This window comes from Caretta caretta, chromosome 6, assembly GCF_965140235.1.
Source record: "Caretta caretta isolate rCarCar2 chromosome 6, rCarCar1.hap1, whole genome shotgun sequence".
Lineage (NCBI taxonomy): Eukaryota > Metazoa > Chordata > Testudines > Cheloniidae > Caretta > Caretta caretta.
The window spans coordinates 66,171,625-66,194,173 of record NC_134211.1 but is presented as its reverse complement, the minus strand read 5'-3'; the positions used below and the strand labels follow the sequence as shown (position 1 = coordinate 66,194,173).

Genomic DNA, 22,549 nt, shown 5'->3' with positions numbered 1-22,549 from the left:
CTATTTACTGTCTAAAACCCTTTTGTTTCTTTAATTCTGACCTCTTTTCCCTAAACCTCAGTAATAAATCCTTGGGGAAAACGTTAGCATGGGGAAATAATCTATTTGTGGTGTTGGCCCAATGTACCACGTGACCATGGAAACTTCCTTACAGGGCTCCTGGTGGGGGGTCTCAGTCTCTCTCATTCGTACATTCTTTTTAAAATAGGTGTTCTCTCTCTGTATACTTGTCTTCCTATTTGCCACCCTTTTTACTGTGTTATCTGCACGTTGAACAAATCACTTTTATCTGCTTCTGGCCCTCTTACCTCCCTGCCAATTTTTAAGAAGTAATTATTGCCATATTAGCATAAGCCTGCCTACCCCAGATGGCCCATCTGTGTCCACAGCTGCCCTCTGGCTGGCCTTTTGGAGGGCATTCTACTGCCTTTGAATGTCACCTTGTTTACCCCTTGCTGCTTCTTGCTCCTCCTTCTCCCTCATGCAGAGTCTTGCTGAACCTGCAGGCTGCCTTTCACCATCTGCATTGTCTCTGCTGCCATTAATCTTCCTGTTTTACCCATTTTGGTATTAATTCTAGAGTTCACATTTTAATCTAAAATCTTTATGGGGCTGTTGGAGTTTTTCATCTTCATGTGGCGGCAAGAGCCGAGGATACATTTGTTGTGCTTTTTCCCAATGCCAGAAAGATTCTTATTGGCACCTCTGGAGGAAAGTGTCAATGTTTGCATTACAAGCGTACCTCTTTGTAACAGTACGTTGAAATTACATATCGCTATCTGTCTGATGGCCTTTATCAATGTGGGTAAGTATCATTCTTAGAGGTTTATCAACTGGCCATTTATCTGCTATGTGTGCAAATAAAGTCGACTAAGTTTTGCACTTTCTTTTTCTTCACTGAAAAAATGGTTTAAACCTTTGCAAGCAGCTATAATAATACGTTGCACTTTATAGACACTCTTATTTGAGGATCTGAGTGTTTTGCAAGCACTAAACAAGCCTCACCACACCCTGTGAGGTAGATAAGGATTATCTCCATGCTACAGCAGGCAGAGGGTAAATGACTTGCCCAAGATCACACAGCAAATTAGTGGCAGGACTAGAGACAGCATCCAAGATGCTCAATTCCCTGTCCCATTTGAAACTCCTCTTGTCAACCTTCCTTCCCTCTAGAGCATGTCAATTAAAGTTGCTTAAAGCAATTGGTCTAGCAACAATTGCAACAGTACCCAGCACCTGCCCCACTTCTGTGGTGCAGTTTGCTTATTAAGCATCCTGACTAAAATGTGGGGAATTCTCACTACAAGCTCTCTAGGGTGTCCTATGGGATATTATAGAAGTCCTGCAAAATCTCACAAGATCCCACAAATTACCTTAGGAGAATCTAAAATTTACATTTTTTTTAGCAAACCGTAATAACACTTAGCACATCCCATTAACACTTCCACCCTTCCCTGAGAAGGTATGTAATTATAGTCCCATTTAATAGATGGGGAAACTGAGGTGGAAAGGCTGTAACTGGCTCAAGGCTATGGAGAGCATTGACACCGGAGCCAGGACTAGAACTTGGCAGCTCCTAATTCCTTGTCCATTGCTCAGATGTCTAGATCACACCTAGCTCCACAGCACCGTACCACCTGAATTACTGACTTCTGTCAAATGTAGGGATTATGCAACCTCTTTCCTCAAATACTATAATATAATTGTTACATGAGCTGATGCTGTGAAAGGGTGAGTTGCATTACGTCTTGTTTTAAATTGATATAGGATGCTATTTAAAGAGAGAGAATGAATGGCAAAGACTGCGAAATTAGAACAATGTTTCGGAGGGGAGAATAGAGGGAGAGATCACTTTAGGATTTGATGCCCTGGGGGAAGTTAGCTGCTCCAGAATTTAGCTAGGTATTGTAAGTTTGAAGTCTTTGAAAAGCAGGTACAATGTTTTATATGTGCCATTGATTTATATTTGTGCTGAGAAATAAACGTGTAAATTACTTCTGAGACACAATCAACGGGAGGGCTATTTTTTTACTGTGATGTCTATTAGAGACTAGGCTACCATATTCTGCTTGTAAAACACACAGATTCGTAATGGGCAAATTTTACAATGCTTAACCATGTTCTGAGGACTGCTACCAGTCCCTGCAACCTATTTCTCTCCCCCTTCGTTGGTAACCTCATGCGCTGTACAATTAGGTAGGTGCTAGTGGCATCCAGGGATCCTTCCCTTGGGCCCAGGGGAAATGTCTGAACATTCAAAGGCATCCTGGGGTTTTCTTGCAATTTATACCCAGAGTGTCCCATGGAATTGCACAGTCCCATAGTGCGCACACATCCCCTCTCTCTCTCTCTCTCTCTCTCCCTCCCCACAAGCCTAGTAGTTTTTGTAGGAAAGGAAGGGATGAAGCCCTAGGACTTTCCAATCTGCCAGTGCTTGCTGGGGCATAAATCGAAGGAAAGCCCCAGTGGGCCTTTACATGTAGAAAGACTGTTTAGTGAGGCCCATTTTAGGGATCAGTGGGCCCCACTTTAATCTGCAGCATCCTACGGGGTGAGGTACAGCTCCAGTTTGCCCCCTGAAGAGAGCCTTTACGTGAGGGAGGAAAATCCATCAATTCATTCACCCCACTCAAGGCGATGTGTTGCGAGAGGGAGATAATAGACAGATATTGCTTCCCAAACATCTTCAAACTTTCCAGTAGGATTAGTTCAAGGACAGGTTTGCCATTCCCTAATGGTGACTTAGGGCCTGATTCTTACACTCAGCCCCCTTTTACATCGCCAGTGCGGTGTGAAGGGGCATTGATAGACAGGAAAATCAGGCCCTTAGTTGTGAAGACGTTTGGGCATGACTTAATGCAGTAGCCTTTCACTTCCACTAGAGACCTGGCTTCTCCCAGTCTGTCTCAGATCAAAAGGGAAATGAATGTGATGGTTTCAGACTAGATCCCAGAAGATATTTGTTTGCACCACTAACCCACTGCACAGTTCAGCACTATTGGCAGTTTCTGTTCCGGAGAGGCCCAGGACTGGGTTAGTAGGAGGTATCGTGGAGCCAGGTGGGAGTGAATGATCAGAACTGGGTGTAGGTCCCAGGACCGGAATAGAAGGGGATTGCAGGTCAGGAGTGAAGTGCATTGACAGAATGGAAAGAAGGTAGAGGGTAGGGTTGGAATAGCAGAGGGTACTGAGGGTTAGGATTGAAGCACCATGGCAATGCTGTTTTGGCACCCAGAGTTGGAATAACAGGGGTTGCGGCTGTGCATTGGCAGAGCTGTGTGAAGGTCCAGATCTGGAATAGGAGAGAGCTGCAGGAGATCAGGATTGAGTTGCATTGGCAGAAGTGTGTAGAAGGAAGCTTGCAGAGCACCTGCTCTCCCTCAGTATACCTAATTCTACTCACTGCTGTGAATCCATCCAATTCAAGAACAATAAGAAAATCACGAAACTGATCACAAATACAAAAACAAACAAGCGCGCGCAAAATATGCTATATTCACTGGTTTTGCCCCAAACAGCTACAAAATACAGCCAGTCAAGCAAGAGCATTGTATTCTATTTCTTCTTAAAGTATTCCCCCCCACCCCCTTGCACGCTAATGCTATATTTGTGCCTTGGAGATGAGCATATGATGGATGGATGGATGCTGCTTGTCTGAGTTTTTCACCACCTTTTCCCCTGGGGCACTCTGTCTGCTGGCAGGGAGCACCATCCCAAAAGATGGTATCTTTTGCAAACTCGACAGCTAACAGACAGCTTCTCTCTCTGCATATTTCCCAAAAGAAGAGCAGGCTTAATCTGGTTTTTATATGGCATATTTCATTATAATCGTTGTGTCTTTAACTGTTCCCGATATGCCATGATAAATAAAAGACTGGGGTGGGAAACAGCAGAGGAGCTGAGGCTTCACACTCTTGTGACACTGATAGATTTTTATTTTAAAGTGACATGGGATTTAATTGCTCACTGAGCCACTGTCTGACACTTTCAGGCACATCCTGCCACATTCTGTTAATGAGCTTAGTGGCTGCATTCACCCAGTGGTAGATCTGTTTGCTGCGAATTAGGTGGCTTTTTTTGACCACCTGTGTAATTTTAAAGAGGTTGTGGCTATTAAGGCTACGTCTTTGGATTTATCTATGTTAAACAGCACTTATTGGATTCTTAATATGTAGTTTCCTCTGGCGATTCTTAAGTTTTAGAGAAACAGCACCAAAGACCACAAGAATCCCTGTAGCATAGTCACTGTTCGTCTAAGAGGCTTTTTGGAAGCTGGATTGCTTTTGGTTTGCACAGTAGCTGTCTCTGGTCTGATGGATCATGCTGGAACTCACCCAATAAGTATCTCTGTTCCCAATTAGACCTGGAAATGGAGCTGCTTATGAGTGCACAGAGATGATGGCTCCGGTGGCAGCTGCTACCGTGGAGATGGAAATGATCCATTGTGAAACAAATACATTACATTGTCTAGAAAAAGGGAAGGTTGTTTTTAATTTGTATTTTGAGTAGGCATTGTGAAGTTGTTTAGCCCCAAGTTCATTGTGAATTAAGTTGTGCGTATTTAAGGGTGGAACATACTGCTGTTTTGATAAAAACTGATATTAAAAAAAACCCCCATTTTGTAGGACCTATAAAAATGTGCTTCTCTTAGAAGTAGCAAGTTCACTAATGAACAGACCCAGGAGTGATGTTGACATGGGCGATTGTTCAGATTCTGTGTAAATAAGTGTAAGGACCTTGATACCTATACAGGTTTAGCTAGTAAACAAAATTTACTAGTATTTAGCATTTAGCTAGTAAACAAAAATATCCATGTTAATTTAATCACTATGAAAGGGACACAGTCGAGTTAAAATCAGAAATTTAAGTTACAATCTCTCTCTCTGTATGCAATGTTTACCTGTATCACCAGTTATATCAAAGTTAATTAAAACTGAAAAAAGACTTAAAATATACAAAAAGAAAAGGAGTACTTGTGGCACCTTAGAGACTAACAAATTTATTTGAGCATAAGCTGTAGCTCACGAAAGCTTATGCTCAAATAAATTTGTTAGTCTCTACTCCTTTTCTTTTTGCGAATACAGACTAACATGACTGAAACCTTAAAATATACAAGTATTTTTGTATTTTATTTAGCTTTGACATTGAAACTAGCCTGGTCAAGTTTGCTTCCTGTATCTCACGCACTAGCCAGGTGGTACTGCGTTTGAAATTCCAACGGTGAGGAGATTTATATATAAAGTATATTGAAATTTCTATTTTAAACACATGAAAACTTTTATTCATATTAGTTTTAGTAGCAGCTTTGGGGGGTAATAAAGTTGAGGTACTCTCAGAGACTGAGATGTCAGAACAAGAGGCGTTGGAGCAAACTGATAATTAAAAATAGCTACTGCTCTGAAGGATTGGAGGACAGCAAATATAGTTACCTATATTCAATAGAAGGCTGATCTAGGGAACTACAGACCAGTAAGCCTTACATTTGTACTCAGCAAATTGGTTGAAACAATAATTAAAAACAGAATAATGCAACACCTGAAAGATATGATAGGATCTAACCATCATGGTGTCTGCAAAGGAAAATCATGTCTCTCTGATCTCTTGGAAGTCGTAAAGTAATGGAAAAGGGGGAAGAGGTTGATGTAGGCCTGAGACCTGATCACCTCCCCCTCCCCCCCCATATTAAGCCAGCCTTGGGTGAAACTCAGGGAGTTCATCACTAAAATTGGAAAAAAAGGATGTTCTGCTGCTGATAAAGCACCCCCACCTCAGGAATGTCCCTAACGAGAGTTGTAACCACCAAGGTTGTAAAGTAGAGACGCCCAGGCCCTGGGAAATTAGGGAGGAGACAGAAAGAGACTCAACAACTTTTATAAAAAAGGCCTTTGAGAAGATCCTGCATAAGCAGCTACCAAAGAAGCTAAGTAGTTACGGGGTGAGAGGCAAAGTATTGTCACCAATCAAAAACTGTCTAGGAAGGACAAAGCTAAGAGTAGGATTGAATGGTCAACTTTCATCATGGCAAAAAGGCTACTAGCTGGGTGCCTCAAGGTTCTGTACTACGTGCCTTGTTTAATATATCAGCAGTATGGAAAGCACGGTGAGTAGTGAGGTTGCAAAACTGTAGATGACATAAAGTTCTTTTTCAATTGATGGTCCCTGTGCGTATTCCACTGTGGGTAGGCATGTGCCCCATGTGCCTGAGAGTGGAAGATTTTTGCTAAGTTGGGCTCCACCTGCACCCTTCTCCTTGGCCTGCGAACCAAGGATTTAAGGGGTGTTATGGCCCAGCCTCTTCAGTTCGTGTGAGGAACTTCAGAGGGACCTAAACAAGATAGTTGAATGGGCAACATGATCACAGATACAATTCCGTGTCCATAAATGCCAAGTAAAACGCATTAGAGGGAAAAATTTGAACTGCTCGTACACCTTATAGCAGAGGTGGGCAAACTGCGGCCCACAGGACCATCCTGCCTGGCCCCTGAGCTCCTGGCCAGGAAGGCTCGCCCCCGGCCCCTCCCTCGCTGTCCCCCCTCCCCTGCAGCCACGCTGCACGCGGCTTGCACCTGCCCACCTCCCAGGCTTTCAAACAAGCCTGTCCTGCCGCTCTGAGTGGCATGGTAAGGGGGTGGGGGGTGGGGGGGCAGGAGGTCCCGGGGGCAGTCAGGGGACAGGGGCGGTTGGATGGGGCAGAGATTCAGGGAGGGGGGCAGTCAGGATTCAGGAAGCAGGGGGGAGGTTGGATAGGGGGTGGGTTCCCGTGGGGTTAGAGGGTCCCAGTGTGGGGGGAGGACAGGGAGCAGGGGGAGTTGGAAAACGCGTGGGGTCCTGGGAGGAGGTTCAGGGGACAAGAAGTGTGGGGGTGGATGGTCAGGGGTCCTGGGGGGCCTGTCAGGGGTCAGGACGGTCCGGGGACAAGGAGCAGGGGGGCTTAGATAGGGGGTGGGGCGTTCTGAGGGGGGCAGTCAGTGGGCGGGATGGTTGGGGGGGCGGTCCTGGGAGAGGGTAGTCAGGGGACAAGGAGCAGGGGGGTTGGATGGGTGGGGCATTCTGACGGGGGCAGTCAGGGGGCGGGAAGTGGGAGGGGGCGGATAGGGGGCAGGGACCAGGCTGTTTGGGGAGGCACAGCCTTCCCTACCCAGCCCTCCATACCATTTCACAACCCTGATGTGGCCCTTGGGCCAAAAGATTTGCCCACCCCTGCCTTATAGGGTTCTAAATTAACTCAGGAAAGGGACCTGGATATCACTGTAGAAGCTCAATGCTGACCTCTGCTCAGTGTGCAGCTGTGGTCAAAAAGCAAATAAGATGTTAGGATGCATAAGGAATAAGATGGTGAATAATATGGAGACTATTATCATGCCTTTACATAAATCAGCTGTGCAGCCTGATCTGAAATACTGTGTGCAGTACTGATCCATCTCTAAGGGGTATTGCAGAATGAGAGGGGGTTCAGAGAACAGCAATGAGAATAAGAGGTATGGGAAAATTCTCACATGAAGAGAAATTGAAAAGATTGTTTACCACAGAAAGGAGGTAAATAAAAAGGGGATGTGATAGAAGTATATAAAATAATGACTGGTATAAGGAGCTTCTGTTCTCTCCGTCTCATAACACAAGAGGATATGGGCACTGAATGAAATAAAAGGTTAAAAATTAAAACCAATAAAAAGGAAATAATTTTTCATACAAGGTGTAATTAAACTGTGGAACTCACTGTCACTGGAAGGTGTTGAGGCCAAGAACTTAACAAGATTCAAAAAGGGACTGGACATTTATAAGGATAACAAGAATATACAGAGTTGTCATGAAAACAAATATTTTGGAAGGGATATTAAACTTCATATTTCAGGGCTTAACTATTAGAGATCAGGATGACACCTGATGTCGGGGGCAGATTATCCCACATCTGCCTACTGTGGGGTCCTTACACCTTCCTCTGAAGTGTCTGGTGCTGGCTACTGACAGAGAAAGGATACTGGACTAGATGGATCTCAGTTTCTCTGTTTGTAAAGCCCTTACTTTTCCCACAAAACCTAAATTTGGGGCCTAAATCTACTTATCAGTATCCCTTTGGGTAGGGCTATAGGGGAAAAACTGCAGTTTGACAACCTTTATGGAAAATTCCTGTAGAATTTAACAGGAAGGAAACCATTAGGGTTTTATAGAAATTATTCCACAAACCTGATAGTATTTAATAGAGAATAAGATCTTTTCTGTAGGCTGATTTGAACTACTTTTCAGAATTCTGTAGCTGGGATGTAATTCTCTGTTATATTATCTAGGCGGGTTCAAAAAGCCTTATCACTTTCTATTACATTCTCTATAGGACACTTTCTTAAGGGTGTGAAAGGACCAATGATATGAGGAAAGGAATTTTCTTTTGTGATTCTCTGCATTTTGCCATATCCTTCAGCTCCAGGCTTTCCCCCACAACCACAGTACAATATACCTTGTAGTGCAAGCAAACAGGCTGGGTAACCAAGTTGGGACTGGGGCATTAGCAGTTGAAGTCCCAGTCCAACCTGTGCTTTTATAAAGGTTTCTCCCTCATCCTTGTAATGTAGCCTCCCGCTCCCCCTCCGGCCCTGTACATCTGCTGTGTTATACTGACTATCCATCTTCCGGAAGGATTGAGCTGAGCACCTTTCAGAGCTCTTTTAAGGTCAACTCATTTATCATGAATGTATTAATGTTGGATGATATGAGGCTTCATTTCCTCCCCACCACCCTGTGCCCAGTAAGCTAGGTGGACCAACTCCCTCTTTCTGTCTCTACGTGCTCCATGCATGAGTCACTGAACAGTTTGGCTGCTAAGATGGCCCTGAAATGTGAAGCTGGGAAAGTACTAAAAGAGGAGAGAAAGCAGTGGGATGGTGGTTCGCGCACAAGACTGGGCATCAGGTGTCTTGGGTTCTTTTCCCATGTCTTCTGCTCATTCCCTGTGTGCTCTCACACAAGTCATTTAACTTCTCTGTGCCTCAGTCTCCCCATTTGTAAAGGGGGGTAATAATACGTACCTTGCAGGGAGATGGAAAGTTTAAAAATTAAAAGTGCTCTGAGATCCTAAGATGGGAAGTACTGTAGGAGGGCTGAGTATTAGTTGCAGTAGCAAGTATCAGCACCACAACAAACAAGTGTGTTTTTAGAAGGCAGCTGCCCTCCTTGCTGTTAAAGCCCTGCATTTTCCATGTTAGGTTTAATTTTCAATTTCTCTGTAACTTACAGGTCCCACTTTGTGTTCTTTGTTTAAGATTTAATATGGATTTTGTTGAACTCCCTCCCCCATTCCCTGTTCTAATGCATTTGTTTGTTGAATGTATCAGAAGCCAGAGACAGATGTAGCTTGTCAGAATGAAGACATGTGTGTTACTGATGCCCTTGAGTTTGCTTGAAGCTTCACCTTCACTTGCAACATGTCTGTTGACCAGCTGGAGTTTTCAGTCCTATGAGGTTCCAAAAACAATACTAATACCCTTTTGCACCACAGCACAGAAATTGTAATCAAGTCAAGACCATAGGGAGACGTTATTATAGAGGTGCTTGAATGACTCCATAGTTAAGGCTGTGTTGAAGTTTGCGTTTGAATCAGGACTAAAATCCCTCTCTTCCATTCTGAAATGTCTGAATTTAGTCCCCAGATTTAACACACCTTTCATGGACCAACTGAATAAGGAAGAGGAGAGGGAAGGAGGGACCAGAAATTCATACAGGGAATTTCAAGCTGACCCCCTCTCTCATATTTAAGGGATCAGTTTCCCTCTTTTTACAGCTCAAGCATCACAGGAGAGAACCTGCATCATAAGCAGTGAAACCTGGTAGAAGGTGGTCTGGTGGTGGGAGAAGGTTGAGAACTCCATTCTGGAGAAATCCTGACGGAATACCTTGGCCTTTCCTTTGATGAGAAGTTGTCAACTCAGTACTCCAGCTTCCATTCTGAGAGTCATTCTGGGAAAGTTTCCTCTGGACAACCCCCTGCCCCCGCCCCCGAGGTTTGGGGGTTCTGCTTGGCTTGTACTCTGATTCCCACTCAATGAGTGGGATAGTTTTTGCTGTGGCTACTACCCACATTCTGTGGTCTATTGGTTGAAGGTAGGTCATGAAGGTAGCTAAAGTCCCCTCTCTCCAATACATTTGAGAGAGCACTTTGCAAATCCCCTAGCCTCCACTTTGGCTCAGGGAGCCCCACATCTTTTCATGGCTTTGGGTTCCTGACAGATAAGTGTCATTCTCCAGGGGCAAATGGCTCCCCTAGAAAGTAATTACACACCTCTGCACCAAATGATGATAATTCATTATTTGTATTGTGGTGGTGCCTAGGGGTCACAACTTCAGTGTGCTAGGCACTGGGCCAACACATAACAAAAAGACAGTCCCTGCACTGAAGATCTTACAGTCTAAGTATACGACAGGAGATAGAAGGTGGATACAACAACTAGATGAGGGGGTACACAGTGAGATGAAAGAATGGGACACAGCAGTGAAACCAAGACAACAGATACTGATTTGTAAAACATCAGCCCTGGTTCCTGGTTCCTTCCCAAACATATTAGCCTGGGAAGAGGAACCTATCCTGGAAGAGAAGGAGGGAGGCTTGAGAAGGGTGGCTGTGGCAATAAGGGTGCCCCATAATAAGAGGTTACTGTGGGATTATTCTAGTCAAACTCCTATGTAAATGGAGTAGGAGATGGAATTCTTCCCTGCATGTATTTTAACACCCATGCTGTATTTTCCTGACTGCGGTACTTGTTTCACAATCCACTGATAGCAGGGCCGGCCCACAACATTTTGGCACCTGAGGCGAGGAGCTCAAATGACGCCCCCATACTCTCTCGCTTGGGCCAAAACTTTGAAAGGTCTCAATTCTGCCTTCTTCCTGTTCTACTCCTCTCTTGGTACTGCTCTGCTACCTACCCCAATAAAGGAGAACTAACAACTTAAAATGACTTGTTCAAAAATTTTAAGTAACGCTTAACTTTCAAATGCCTGAATAGCAAATGTAACTTTCCAGTCTGCATAGTAAACACTGGCATTTTTATCTGTTTGAATAATCAAAGTGGTGCTTTCCATGCCTTCTTGGTTGCAAAGATTTGAACTGGTTAAAAACAGGGAACAAAGGGTAGGAATAAATGGTAAATTTTCAGAATGGAGTGGGTTAACTAGTGGTGTTCCCCAAGGGTCAGTCCTAGGACCAATCCTATTCAACTTATTCATAAATGATCTGGAGAAAGGGGTAAACAGTGAGGTGGCAAAGTTTGCAGACGATACTAAACTGCTCAAGATAGTTAAGACCAAAGCAGACTGTGAAGAACTTCAAAAAGATTTCACAAAACTATGTGATTGGGCAACAAAATGGCAAATGAAATTTAATGTGGATAAATGTAAAGTAATGCACATTGGAAAAAATAACACCAGCTATACATAAATATAATGGGGGCTAATTTAGCTACAACTAATCAGGAGAAAGATCTTGGAGTCATCGTGGATAGTTCTCTGAAGATACCCACGCAGTGTGTAGCGGCAGGCAAAAAAGCAAATGGGATGTTAGGAATCATTAAAAAGGGATAGAGAATAAGATGGAGAATATCTTATTGCCCTTATATAAATTCATGGTACGCCCACATCTTGAATACTGCATACAGATGTGGTCCCCTCATCTCAAAAAAGATATACTGGCATTAGAAAAGGTTCAGAAAAGGGCAACTGAAATGATTAGGGGTTTGGAACGGGTCCCATATGAGGAGAGATGAAAGAGGCTAGGACTTTTCAGCTTGGAAAAAAGGAGACGGGGGGGGGGGGGGCATATGATAGAGGTATATAAAATCATGAGTGGTATGGAGAAAGTGAATAAATAAAAGTTATTTACTTGTTCCCATAATATAAGAACTAGGGGCCACCAAGTGAAATTAATGGGCAGCAGGTTTAAAACAAAGAAAAGGAAGTTCTTCTTCACTCAGCGCACAGTCAACCTGTGGAACTCCTTGCCTGAGGAGGTTGTGAAGGCTAGGACTATAACAGGGTTTAAAATAGAACTGGATAAATTCATGGAGGTTAAGTTACCAGGATGGGTAAGGAATGGTGTCCCTGGCCTCTGTTTGTCAGAGGGTGGAGATGGATGGCAGGAGAGAGATCACTTGATCATTACCTGTTAGATTCGCTCCCTCTGGGACACCTGGCATTGGCCACTGTCAGTAGACAGGATACTGGGCTGGATGGACCTTTGGTCTGACCTAGTATGGCCATTCTTATGTTCTTATATTCCTGAAGGTCCACAGTCTTGGCCAGCTCATGCTCTATTGAGATGGTTGGAAGGCTGACCAGCCTCTCCTGTGTCATTGTGGAGCATAGATGTGTTTTTATTAACTTCAGCTTGGAGAAGCTGTGTTCTCCACTGGCAACTGTTACAGGAAGTGTTAGAAGTATGCGCAGAGCAACAATAGCATTTGGAAAGAGGGTGGTCATCTTATTTGTTCACATATATTCCAGAACAGCCTTTGGAGTTGATCCTACTGAAATGTATCTTGAAAGGGCTTTCAGTTCATCACCTAAATCACTTGCATCAATATCGCCCATGTCATCATGTGTCAACACTGTCTCCAGTGCCCTGCATTACTGGTGTAGGTCTTCTTCAGGTATAGTGAGGAGTTTTTGGAATATCCTACAACATCCCAAATATACTGCTGTGTTCCTTGAGCTGCATGAAACGTTCTTCAACTGACTGTATTGCACAATCTAGCACCTGGTTAAAGAATTCAACTTTAAATTGTTGTTTGGAGTCTCTTATGGGATTATCCCGTGCCTCATAATCAAAATGTCGTCTTCTTCGGTGACTCTTGTATTCTTGAATGGGTGGGAAAATTGCTTCAGTGTGAAGTTCCTCTGCCAACTTCTGTGCACTCTTCAGAACGTTTTGAAATCCCTCATCTGACTGGTAAGACTGTAGGCATGACTTTGCTTTGTCCAGTTGTTCCATTTCTCCAGATACATCAAGGTCAACACCTTGGAGTCTCTTGTTTAGAACATTTATTTCAAACAGTATGTCATGCCACAACACTAAGCCACACAGAAATTGGAAGTTATGTATGTTTCTGGTGATTCCATTTCCCTCTGCCATTGTTCTCCCAAGAAAAGTTCCTGTCACAACATTATCCTCCATAATGGCAACTATGGCATCATCTGTCTTCCCAATTTGGTGTTTGATAGGCTTTATTGCCTCCACTCGACTTTCCCATCATGTGGCACTCAGTGGTTTCAGTGTCAGAGAGGATGTTCCCAGATGTTGCTTTAAAATTTGCCATCGATGAGTTGATGCAGAGAAAAATACATAGATGCTTTGAATTACATTAAAAAATTCATCAGCCTCACCGGAAGCTGATGCTGCATCCCCGACCACCAAGTTCAAAGAATGAGAACTGCACGGGACAAAAAAAAGCTTGAGGGTTTAACTCTTGGATCCATGTCTGCACTCCTCTGTTCTTTCCTCTCATGTTGGCACCATTATTGTAGCCCTGACCTCTCATGTCAGCTATCGCAATTCCCGTATCTTCCAGCTTTTTAAGAAGCATATTTGTCATACCAGCTCCTGTAGTATCATCAATGTCAATACATTCTAGAAAATGCTCTCTGGCAGTCACCATTGCAGGGACATTTTCACTAGGTTCTGCTGTTGTTACAAAACACATTAAAGTCATTTGTTCCATATGGCTGATGTCAGGTGTGCAGTCCAGAATAACAGAGTAATATCTTGCTGACTTCAGATCTGCCACAACCTTCTGTTTGACTTTTGTTGCCAGTAACTGTATGATCTCATTTTGAATTGTTTTTCCAAGGTAGTGGTGGGCGTACATTTCTTGGGTGGTGACTCTTCTTAGATGCTCCTAGAGTACAGCATCAAACTCAGCCATCAGCTCCACAATTTTAAGGAAGTTTCCATTGTTTGGCACATACAGCTGATCTTAAGTGCCACGCAGTGCTAGGTTTTGGGTAGCAAGCATTCTCACAATGGCAATGAGCCTTTTCAGAACATTTTGCCAGTAAAGAGACTGATGCAATCTTCTCTTGATGCTGATCATCTACGGTGGCCTTTAACCTTAGTCTCATCTCAAGCTCTTTCCACCTATGGAGTGCTCTCCGGTGATTTGTTGCCTTCTCATGGCATGCCAGATTTCTAGACAGATTTTTCCAGCCCTTTGTTCTTGTAGCACCCATTGTGGCTGGAACGTTAGATTGGAAGAGTTTGCAACAAAAACAGTATGCAGCATTCTGGGTTTTTGAGTACATAAGCCATGGCCTCTCCACTTTGTCACCATTGGGGATTTCACGCCGGTAATGTGTTGGATGGAAACGTCTATTTTCATTGTCTTTGGAGAACAGGAAGTTTTTCACTTGCTGTGGCCCATGCAGTACAGGGAAGTCCCTCAGGCTACTGCTCAAGTGGGTCCACAGTCCTGGATCATCTAGACTTAAGGAACTAAACTCAGCAGCAGCTGTTTCTTGCGCCTCCACCACACTCTTGTCTGATCTACACTTTTCTTCAGGAATGTGCATGGTTACATCCATTTGAGATGGAGATATGGATGCTGCAGTAGATGCCAGGTCACCTGCACTCTGACTAACTGGAAGATCAGGCATCTCCTCACCACTCACATCCTCACTGTGGCCAGAAGGCTCACTGTGAACATTTGTGTCTATGTAGCTCGGGAGAGCTCCTTCCTGCTTAGATAGAAAAGCTTCCTTTGCTTTTTCTTTCTTTCTTCTGAATGCTGCCCCAGAGGGGTGTTTTCTTCTTTCATTCATGACTGCTGTTCTGTGTCAGCTATAGTGGCTCTCAACACTCAGTTGAAGGGGACACATAAGCAGGCTGGTAGCAGGGCCTGAGTGAGGGAAGATATCAGCGTCTTAAGGTCCTAACTGGCTCCTACTACTTCAGTTGACTGCCTGTTCTCTTCAAGTGGGTTCAGGGAAGCAGCAGGAAACAGGAAGCTCCCTGAGAAGCTGGTGTTAATCAGTCCAGGCTCCTGGGGGTGCTAGAGAGGTACATAAGAGGCTCCTCGTCCTCTCTCTCCCTGCAGCTCCTGCTGCTTTCTGTTATTCCCTCTCACCTTTTCTCCTGCCTGCCTGTTACGTCTCTTGTGCCCTCCTTCCTCCAGCACAGCACTCCACCATCTGTGTGCATCTAGAGCAGAGAGAATACATATGCACCAGACACAATTTTCTACACTCTGGGTCCTAGTGGCGCCCCCGCACAGTCTGGCACCTGAGTCGGCCGCCTCAGTTCGCCTCATGGTAAGGCCAGCCGTGAGTGATAGCCATCCAAAACTAGCGTACTGTCGGCTCTTTCTTCTGTGTGCCATGTTGCATCAAGCTTCCTCATTAATCCTTGTGTTTTTTTTTAATGGGGGCACATGCTCTAGGCCAGTGATTTCCAAACTTGTTCTGCCGCTTGTGCAGGGAAAGCCCCTGGCGGGCTGGGCTGGTTTGTTTACCTGCCGTGTCCGCAGGTTCGGCCGATTGCGGCTCCCAGTGGCCGTGGTTTGCTGCTCCAGGCCCATGGGAGCTGCTGGAAGCGGCGGCCAGTACGTCCCTCGGCCCGTGCCACTTCTAGCAGCTCCCATGGGCTTGGAGCAGCGAACCGCGGCCACTGGGAGCCGCAGTAGGCCGAACCTGCAGACGCGGCAGGTAAATAAACCAGCCCGGCCCACCAGGGGCTTTCCCTGCACAAGCAGCGGAACAAGTTTGGGAACCACTGCTCTAGGCAGTGGGAGAACTAGAGTTAGGTTCCACCTCACAAGGGCCGGATTCTGCAATCCTTATATACGCTGAGTAATATTTACTCATGTAAGTAGTCCCATTGAAGTCTATGCAAGGGTTGTAGACTCTGGGCCTAAATAAGAAAAGTGGGAATCAATATTTGGTTGCACATCCCCTAATTATTTTTATTAATTCTTAGCAGTCTCCCACTGTATGATCTCTCTTCTCCCCCTTTCCTACCCCTGAAAAGTCTGGTTCTTGGCCCCTGATGTAAAATGATCCTGTACACAATTGAGTATCATGAATGGTGCCAAATATATATATCCTGTTTTTTGGGAGAAGACCTTAATATTTTTAGCTACCTGCTCTAAAAAGCTATGTGGCTTTTCTTCCCATTTGGTGTATGGGGAGTTCATGTAAAAGAGAATGGTTTTTGTTTTTATTCCCCTACAAGATAATATGTTCAGCCTTCCTTTGTTGCAACCCAACAGAGCAAATTGAAAAGGTCCCAGAGCTTCAGCAAGCTAGAAATGAATCCCCTGTTTAGAGGTTAACTAAAGTACTTCTCCCTCTTCTTTAAAATGGGAATAGGGTTAAGAGCCAGGCAACCTGCTACCTATCCTCTTGCTCCCTCCGCTGTGCAGTTGTGCACAGGCAATAGACATAATCTCTTTGTTTTGTTTCTCAGAAGTTGATCTGCCTTTGAAGAAGGATGGGTTCACATCAGAGGGAACCACACTGGAAGCCTTGCTGCGCGGGGAAGGAATTGAGAAAAAAGTGGATACTAAAGAGGAAGACACTATACAGGAAATCCAGGTAAAAAAGAGCATTTATGTTGGCTGCACCATATGTCTCCAGACTGGGACAGCAGGGCTGCCTTTAAGATTTTACCTTTCATTCTCCAAACCCAAATCATTTGTATGTTTGCAGTTTGTGCCTTTGTGTCAGAATGCTGTATTAATGCATAGTGATATCATACCCATGTGCCACGGAATGTCATGAAACCCTGACACTATGTTGTGATGCTCAAAATAAATTCAGAATTTTGTATAACTATCCAAAACTATAACTAAAAGTGTCACAAGAATTGGGACTGCCTGACAAGTTCTTGATGGCTTGCAACCCAAACACGGCAGCATTGTACACGTGAGATTATCAGCTACGCGACTGACTAGTGGAGAGAGATGAGTCCAAACCATAAACTGGATCTCAACAGCCTCGAGCTTTGGGAGAGTTCAGATTTTGATCTTAAATTGGGCCCATAGCTACTGATTTAAAAAAAAAAAAAAGTGGCACTGGCCAGTCTGTTTTCTTTGTCCAAACAGAATGTCTGAAAGCAAATAGCATGAATGTGTTTTTAATTTCTTTCATCTTTAATAATCCCAGTTATTATTAGTAACACAGGCAGGGAAAACTTTATTTATATCTTTCCATTATCCCTTTAAATATTAAATAATAAGGATTGCCTTCTGATCATTTACCAATATTAAAAGTAAAAACTAGTTGCTGGTCTCTGGTATAGCTAGGATCCTGCTAATCTAAGGGACTACCAGAAGAGTTATATGCAATGTTCATAATGAAATCTTTGACTCTGGCCAGTTTTGTTGAGGTTTGCAAACCTTTCAGGGAAGTAGAGGCAAATTTTGAACGAGCTGAAAGCTGCGTTCAGAATGAACTTACACCGATCTGTGGTTTCTAGTGTGAATCACGTGAAACTGGCAAAACTTGGTGATTCTGGCTGAGATGCAAGTGTTGGGGTTCGTTCCTGAAACTTGAAGCAAAACTCAAGTATGTGGCCCAACAGAGATCAAAACTGAAAATCACGAGCATCAAATCTGCATAGCTCTGGAACCCAATCCTGCAGCACTTACGCTTGCGAGCAGCCTCACTGAAATTTCACCTATGTAAGGGCTGCAGGATTAGAGCTACTAGTGACATATGTAAGGAAACACTGTACATATATATGTCTACATTTGCAAAAGTGACTTGTGATTTTGTAAGCCTCAGTTTTGTAGTGCCCAGCTTGGGACACAATAAAGGAACCTGATTTTTCAAAAGACAGATGGCCTGCACCTTGGTGCACCCAAAATGTAGGTAATGATTTTTAATCTGTTTCACATCCCTTTAAATGAGAACCTTCTTTTCTGTGGGATGGAAAATTGCCAAAGGAGAAGCATTCCATGTTCACAGTGAGGTCTATGTGAAAAGCCTCCTTCATCTCCCCTTTTCTGACTTTAATAAACTCAACGCCCTAAAGACTCTATTACAGCTGCTTCCAAGGTCACCAGAAGTCATGGTGCAGCATCTTTATGAGTGCCTTTGGATGCTGCTGTGCAATCTGAGCTCCCAAGTTATCCCTGGCATCAGCCTGAGGAAAGAGACTTCAGAGACAGCGGAATTGACAGCAGTCTTGGCATCACTGCATTACAAAGTGGGGAGGGAAGAAGTGTCTGTGCAAGGAGCCTTCAGCTGTACTCTCTGAGCTGTGACCTGTCTTATGGATGCCGGTTTCATCACGGAGCTGATGAGAGGCTTTCCTTGCTGCTGTTTCCTATGCATGTGCAGCTTTGTTGGATTCAGTCTGTGCAACAATTACTTTAACCATAGCTCACTTTCAGCAGGTGGTAGGGATGGTTGGACAGTTGGACAAGATCATCATTAGTTCTTTGTGCCCATGTAGAGGTGTAAGGGAGGTTGCGTGTGTGTATGTGCAAGTCTCCCTCTTACTCCTCTACAGAGGCTACACATTCTGCTAGTCTCAGCTTGGGAAGGTCCAGGAGGAAGCAGTCTCTGTGGGGCTGCTACTCCTCCTCCCATGCAGGTGGGGGAGCATGAACAGAGTCATAATTCCCTCCTTGGTCCCAGCTAGGAACTGCCCTTTACTATGGGCTGAGAGTAAACTTTCACTCTAGCCCTTAATGTGGATTGGGAGAAAAGCAGGGACTCGTTGCTTACCTGCATTAAAATATGGTGAATTGGAAGAGTGTTTTGGAAGGACAGAGTAGGAAAATAATAGATATTTTGCTAAAAAAAGAATAAAGATTGCCCCTTCTTAAATAGGTGCAGTCACTATGGGCCAGATGTTCATCTACTATTTACATGAATTGAGATTTGGCCGCATGTGAGATCACTGTTGAACCAATGCCTCAAGTGGGGTGAAAACGGCATCATCTTTTGGAATAGGTTTAAACCAAAGTCTTTGATCAGTCATTAAAAGTTGACCTGGCATTTTCCACAAGAATTAGAGGTATTACCTGGCACCCTGGCCATGTTCACATGTGGTTAATTGGTCTGCCTACTTTGAATTTGCCCTGTAATTTCAACTGGAGAAAGTATTCTACACTATCCCTCCTTAATACTGTTGTGTAGTGTTGCTGATACAGAATGGAGTTGCTGGAGTTGAAAGGCACTGTGAAAATGGAAGATGTTATAAGTAGTTTTCAAAATTTTTTACATAGCATTTATCTCTTCAGGAACAAAAATTCTTCAGGCATCCTCTGGACTTTAAAAGTATGAAGTCGCCCCTACCAATATATGTAACTGTGTGAATTTTGAAATAATAATTATATGTGGTGATGGGCAGTGACTTAATGTTTCATCCTTCCAGGAACTAAAATTATGGGAGAAGACTCACAATAGTTTGATCCCATAAATGGCCCCCTTAGGCATTAAAAAAGAGAGAAACATAAATCCCAAACCCTACAGATATTAGACTTCCCACCAAACTCTACAGGTTATTTAAACTTTTTTAAGGGACACCATGACAGATATAGCAATTTCTTGCCTTTCTTCGGGAGACGTTATTAAATTAAGTTTTAAATATCTTTGGTGTCCATTATATTAAATGCAAAGTTTGTGTATTATTATGAGGCCTGGGAGTTCAAAGGACTATACTGAAGATGTGCAAGCAAAAAATGGACTTTTGGGACAGTAAGTAAAGAAACAGCTGAACTGCTCTGCCTGGGTTCTGGTTCTGAATCTGAGACAATTATGAACTTGTAACCATGGGGAAAACCCAGTTGTGGATTTTGAAGGACTGACACCTAGCAGAGTCCTTGTTAGAGTTGTGGGGTGATCTCTGGTAAGATTTTTAGCATGCGTGCAGGTTCTTTTGTTGTTTTTAATATGTTCCTCTGTAATGCTTTCACTTTAAGAATAAATGTGCTTGCTTAGAAAGAGCTGTGTGGTAACATAACTGTGGGCAACACAGGCATGAGTGAGATGCAGGTGAGAGGTGATGGCTGGGAGCCGGGACCCTAGAAGTGGGTGCCCTTGGTGGACCATGGAGGGGGAATAGAGGTGCAATTGCCCTGAAACTGTGACAAATGTCCAATATCTTGGCTCAAAAATGTAAACGGATAAGATTATAATAATGTGGTTCAGGTGGTCCTCCAGATTCTAAATCCCTTGTCAGTGAAATCTCTCTGTGTATTCTCTCCCAGCACCCTGAGCAGTCAATGCCGAAGGTACACAGGGCTCAAAACTAATGTGTTTTGCTCCTATTCTCCCTCTGCTGGCTCTGTAGCAGCTTTTAACTAATAATGATCCAGGAGACTGGATAGGTCAGAATTTGGTAACCGATTACAAAACCTTTCGATCACCTCTAACTCAGTGGTTTGAATCCGTTTCATGGCGAAATGATGTTGCCATCTCAAGACTTAGTGGTGGCCTGTCTGAGTGGTTTCAGACCAGCTCCTAAAGAATAAGCACTCATATCATGACTGACACTGGGTGGCCCCTTTTTGCTCTCTTAGCAGAGATGCTAAGGACTGAGTGGGTTATGAAGATTGAATAATCCTTTCACCTCAACAGGAGTTTGCTCCATCTCAGTATTGTGGGGGAAGCTTGCACTGTCACTGCTTGCTATATCTGCTTTGTGGATGCTTCCAGAGCTACCAAATGGGACACCTTTCCCCAAGCATGGAATTCACAAAAACAGGAAAAATTAACAAATCCCAGGCACAATTCTGTGAGGTGATGAGCAATTGCTACTCCCATTGACTTCAGTGGGAATGACATTTGCTCAGCACTTTGCAGGATCAGGACCCCTTATTTCCAGAGCTGTATAGCTACTTAAGGTACTGGTACCCCAAAATGATATTAATTTCAAGGGCCATTAGAAACGCAGAAAATGAATGTTTCACTAAATGGGAAAAATTGTAGACTACTAGGGAAAGAAATGTTGATTTACATCTTCTAAGAGTTAATTTCAGAAGAGAATCTCCACGACCCCCTCACCCCCTAGACTGTGTCTTGCTAGTGTCTGGGATGTCAGCCTTAAGACTGGTATTTCTCAGGAACCATTTCCCTGTGGAAATGAGGGTGGGTGAGGGAGGAACTCTCTAACTTTTGAGGGTGTTGACTGGAAGGAATTGGGGATGCTTGGATCTGATTCTGGCATTAGAGAATTAGTACACTTGTAATTTTAATCACCTATTTAGACCTCTTGTTTGCATGTTATATCCATTTTTGTCTGTCTTTACCTCTGAAATCTCTTTGGGACAGGGACTGTCTCTCTCTTTGTGTTTGAAGAGCACATTTTGGGCATTACCACAATCTCAATTGTAAATAATAGTTGACCATGTGTGTCTTCTAGCAAACAATCGTCTTTTCTTCTAAAAATGATTATTGTTCCCTATAGAGAGTTTTGGAAAATGATGAAAATGCTGATGAAGTGAATGAGGAAGAGGAATTAGAAGAAGATATTCCAAAACGAAAGAACAGGCCCAGAGGACGGGTAGGTTGGGAATCTATGAGAGAGGAAAGAAGGGAAGCAAACCCCTATTCTCACATTCTCAGTTGGTTTCTGACACACACACACACACACACACACACACACACACACACACACACACACACACACACACACACACACACACACACACACAGATATGCTGAAGTGATATCCATGTGGTAAATTGTGGAATGACAGTCAGTGATTTTTATGTCTTCTCATGTTTTCAGTTTATTTCTGCCTATTACTAAGAAATAACACTGTTGGGAGACTTAGAAGATGGAGCAAATTTATTATAGGGATGAATTTTTATTTTTAAAATAAAATCTAATAATGATGATTATTATTATCCTGTTATTACAATCCGCTGACCTTGAAATACCATTCCTTACTAAAAGATAAATGCAAAAAATATTTGCAGTCCCATAAGCCAAAACAAAGTCATCTTTGATTTTCTGTTTTTTGTTTAACAATTTAAATACATTTCTCTATGTTCTTCAAAGATAAAGTCAGCAGTGAAAGTTTGTAGTAGCACTCTAAGGGTAAAATTCCGGCACAATAGAAATCAATGGCAAAACTCCCCTTGATTTAAATGGGGCAGGATTTCACTCTCAGGAGACAACATCCCTATAGTTTCCTATCATGTCCTCTCACAGATCTAGCAGTAAGTCAGCTAAGTAACAAGGTCACAATTTTAAAACATGGAGTCAAAATTTTCAAATGTAGATCCCTAAAGATAGCCCCCTAAATGAAAGTAAACAGGATTCTCAGAGGTGCTGGGCACTTGCATCTGTCATTGAGTGCAGTGGGAGCTGCAAGGGCACATAATCTCTGAACATGCCTTTTGGTGTGCTTGGTGGATGTTTTGAGATAAAAAACAGATAAAAATAAAATTAAAAAAATAAGAAGAGCTGTTTGAAACCTCACTCATAACGTGTTTGTGCAAACCCTCTGTTGTTCCATTATTTCAGCTTCCTGCTATTGTTCACTTTTGTGCTAAGACTCTTTGAATAAAGATCAAAATACTTTTTTTTAATTGGAAAAGTGTATTTTTCACTCCCCATT

At 43.4% G+C, this 22,549-nt stretch overlaps 1 protein-coding gene across 4 annotated transcripts in view; it reads left to right on the top strand.

The window, feature by feature from the left end:
- The window catches only part of DPF3 (double PHD fingers 3), a 220,091-nt gene that overhangs the window by 114,345 nt on the left and 83,197 nt on the right, over nucleotides 1–22,549 (top strand). For all 4 annotated transcript variants that reach the window (XR_012668954.1, XR_012668955.1, XR_012668953.1 and 1 more), the window contains exons 4-5: nucleotides 16,439–16,566; nucleotides 21,392–21,487. Coding sequence is in view for 1 of the 4 variants with exons in the window: in XM_075129660.1 (XP_074985761.1) it covers nucleotides 16,439–16,566; nucleotides 21,392–21,487 (224 nt within the window). In the remaining 3 variants the exon portion in view is untranslated. The remainder of the gene's footprint in view (nucleotides 1–16,438; nucleotides 16,567–21,391; nucleotides 21,488–22,549) is intronic.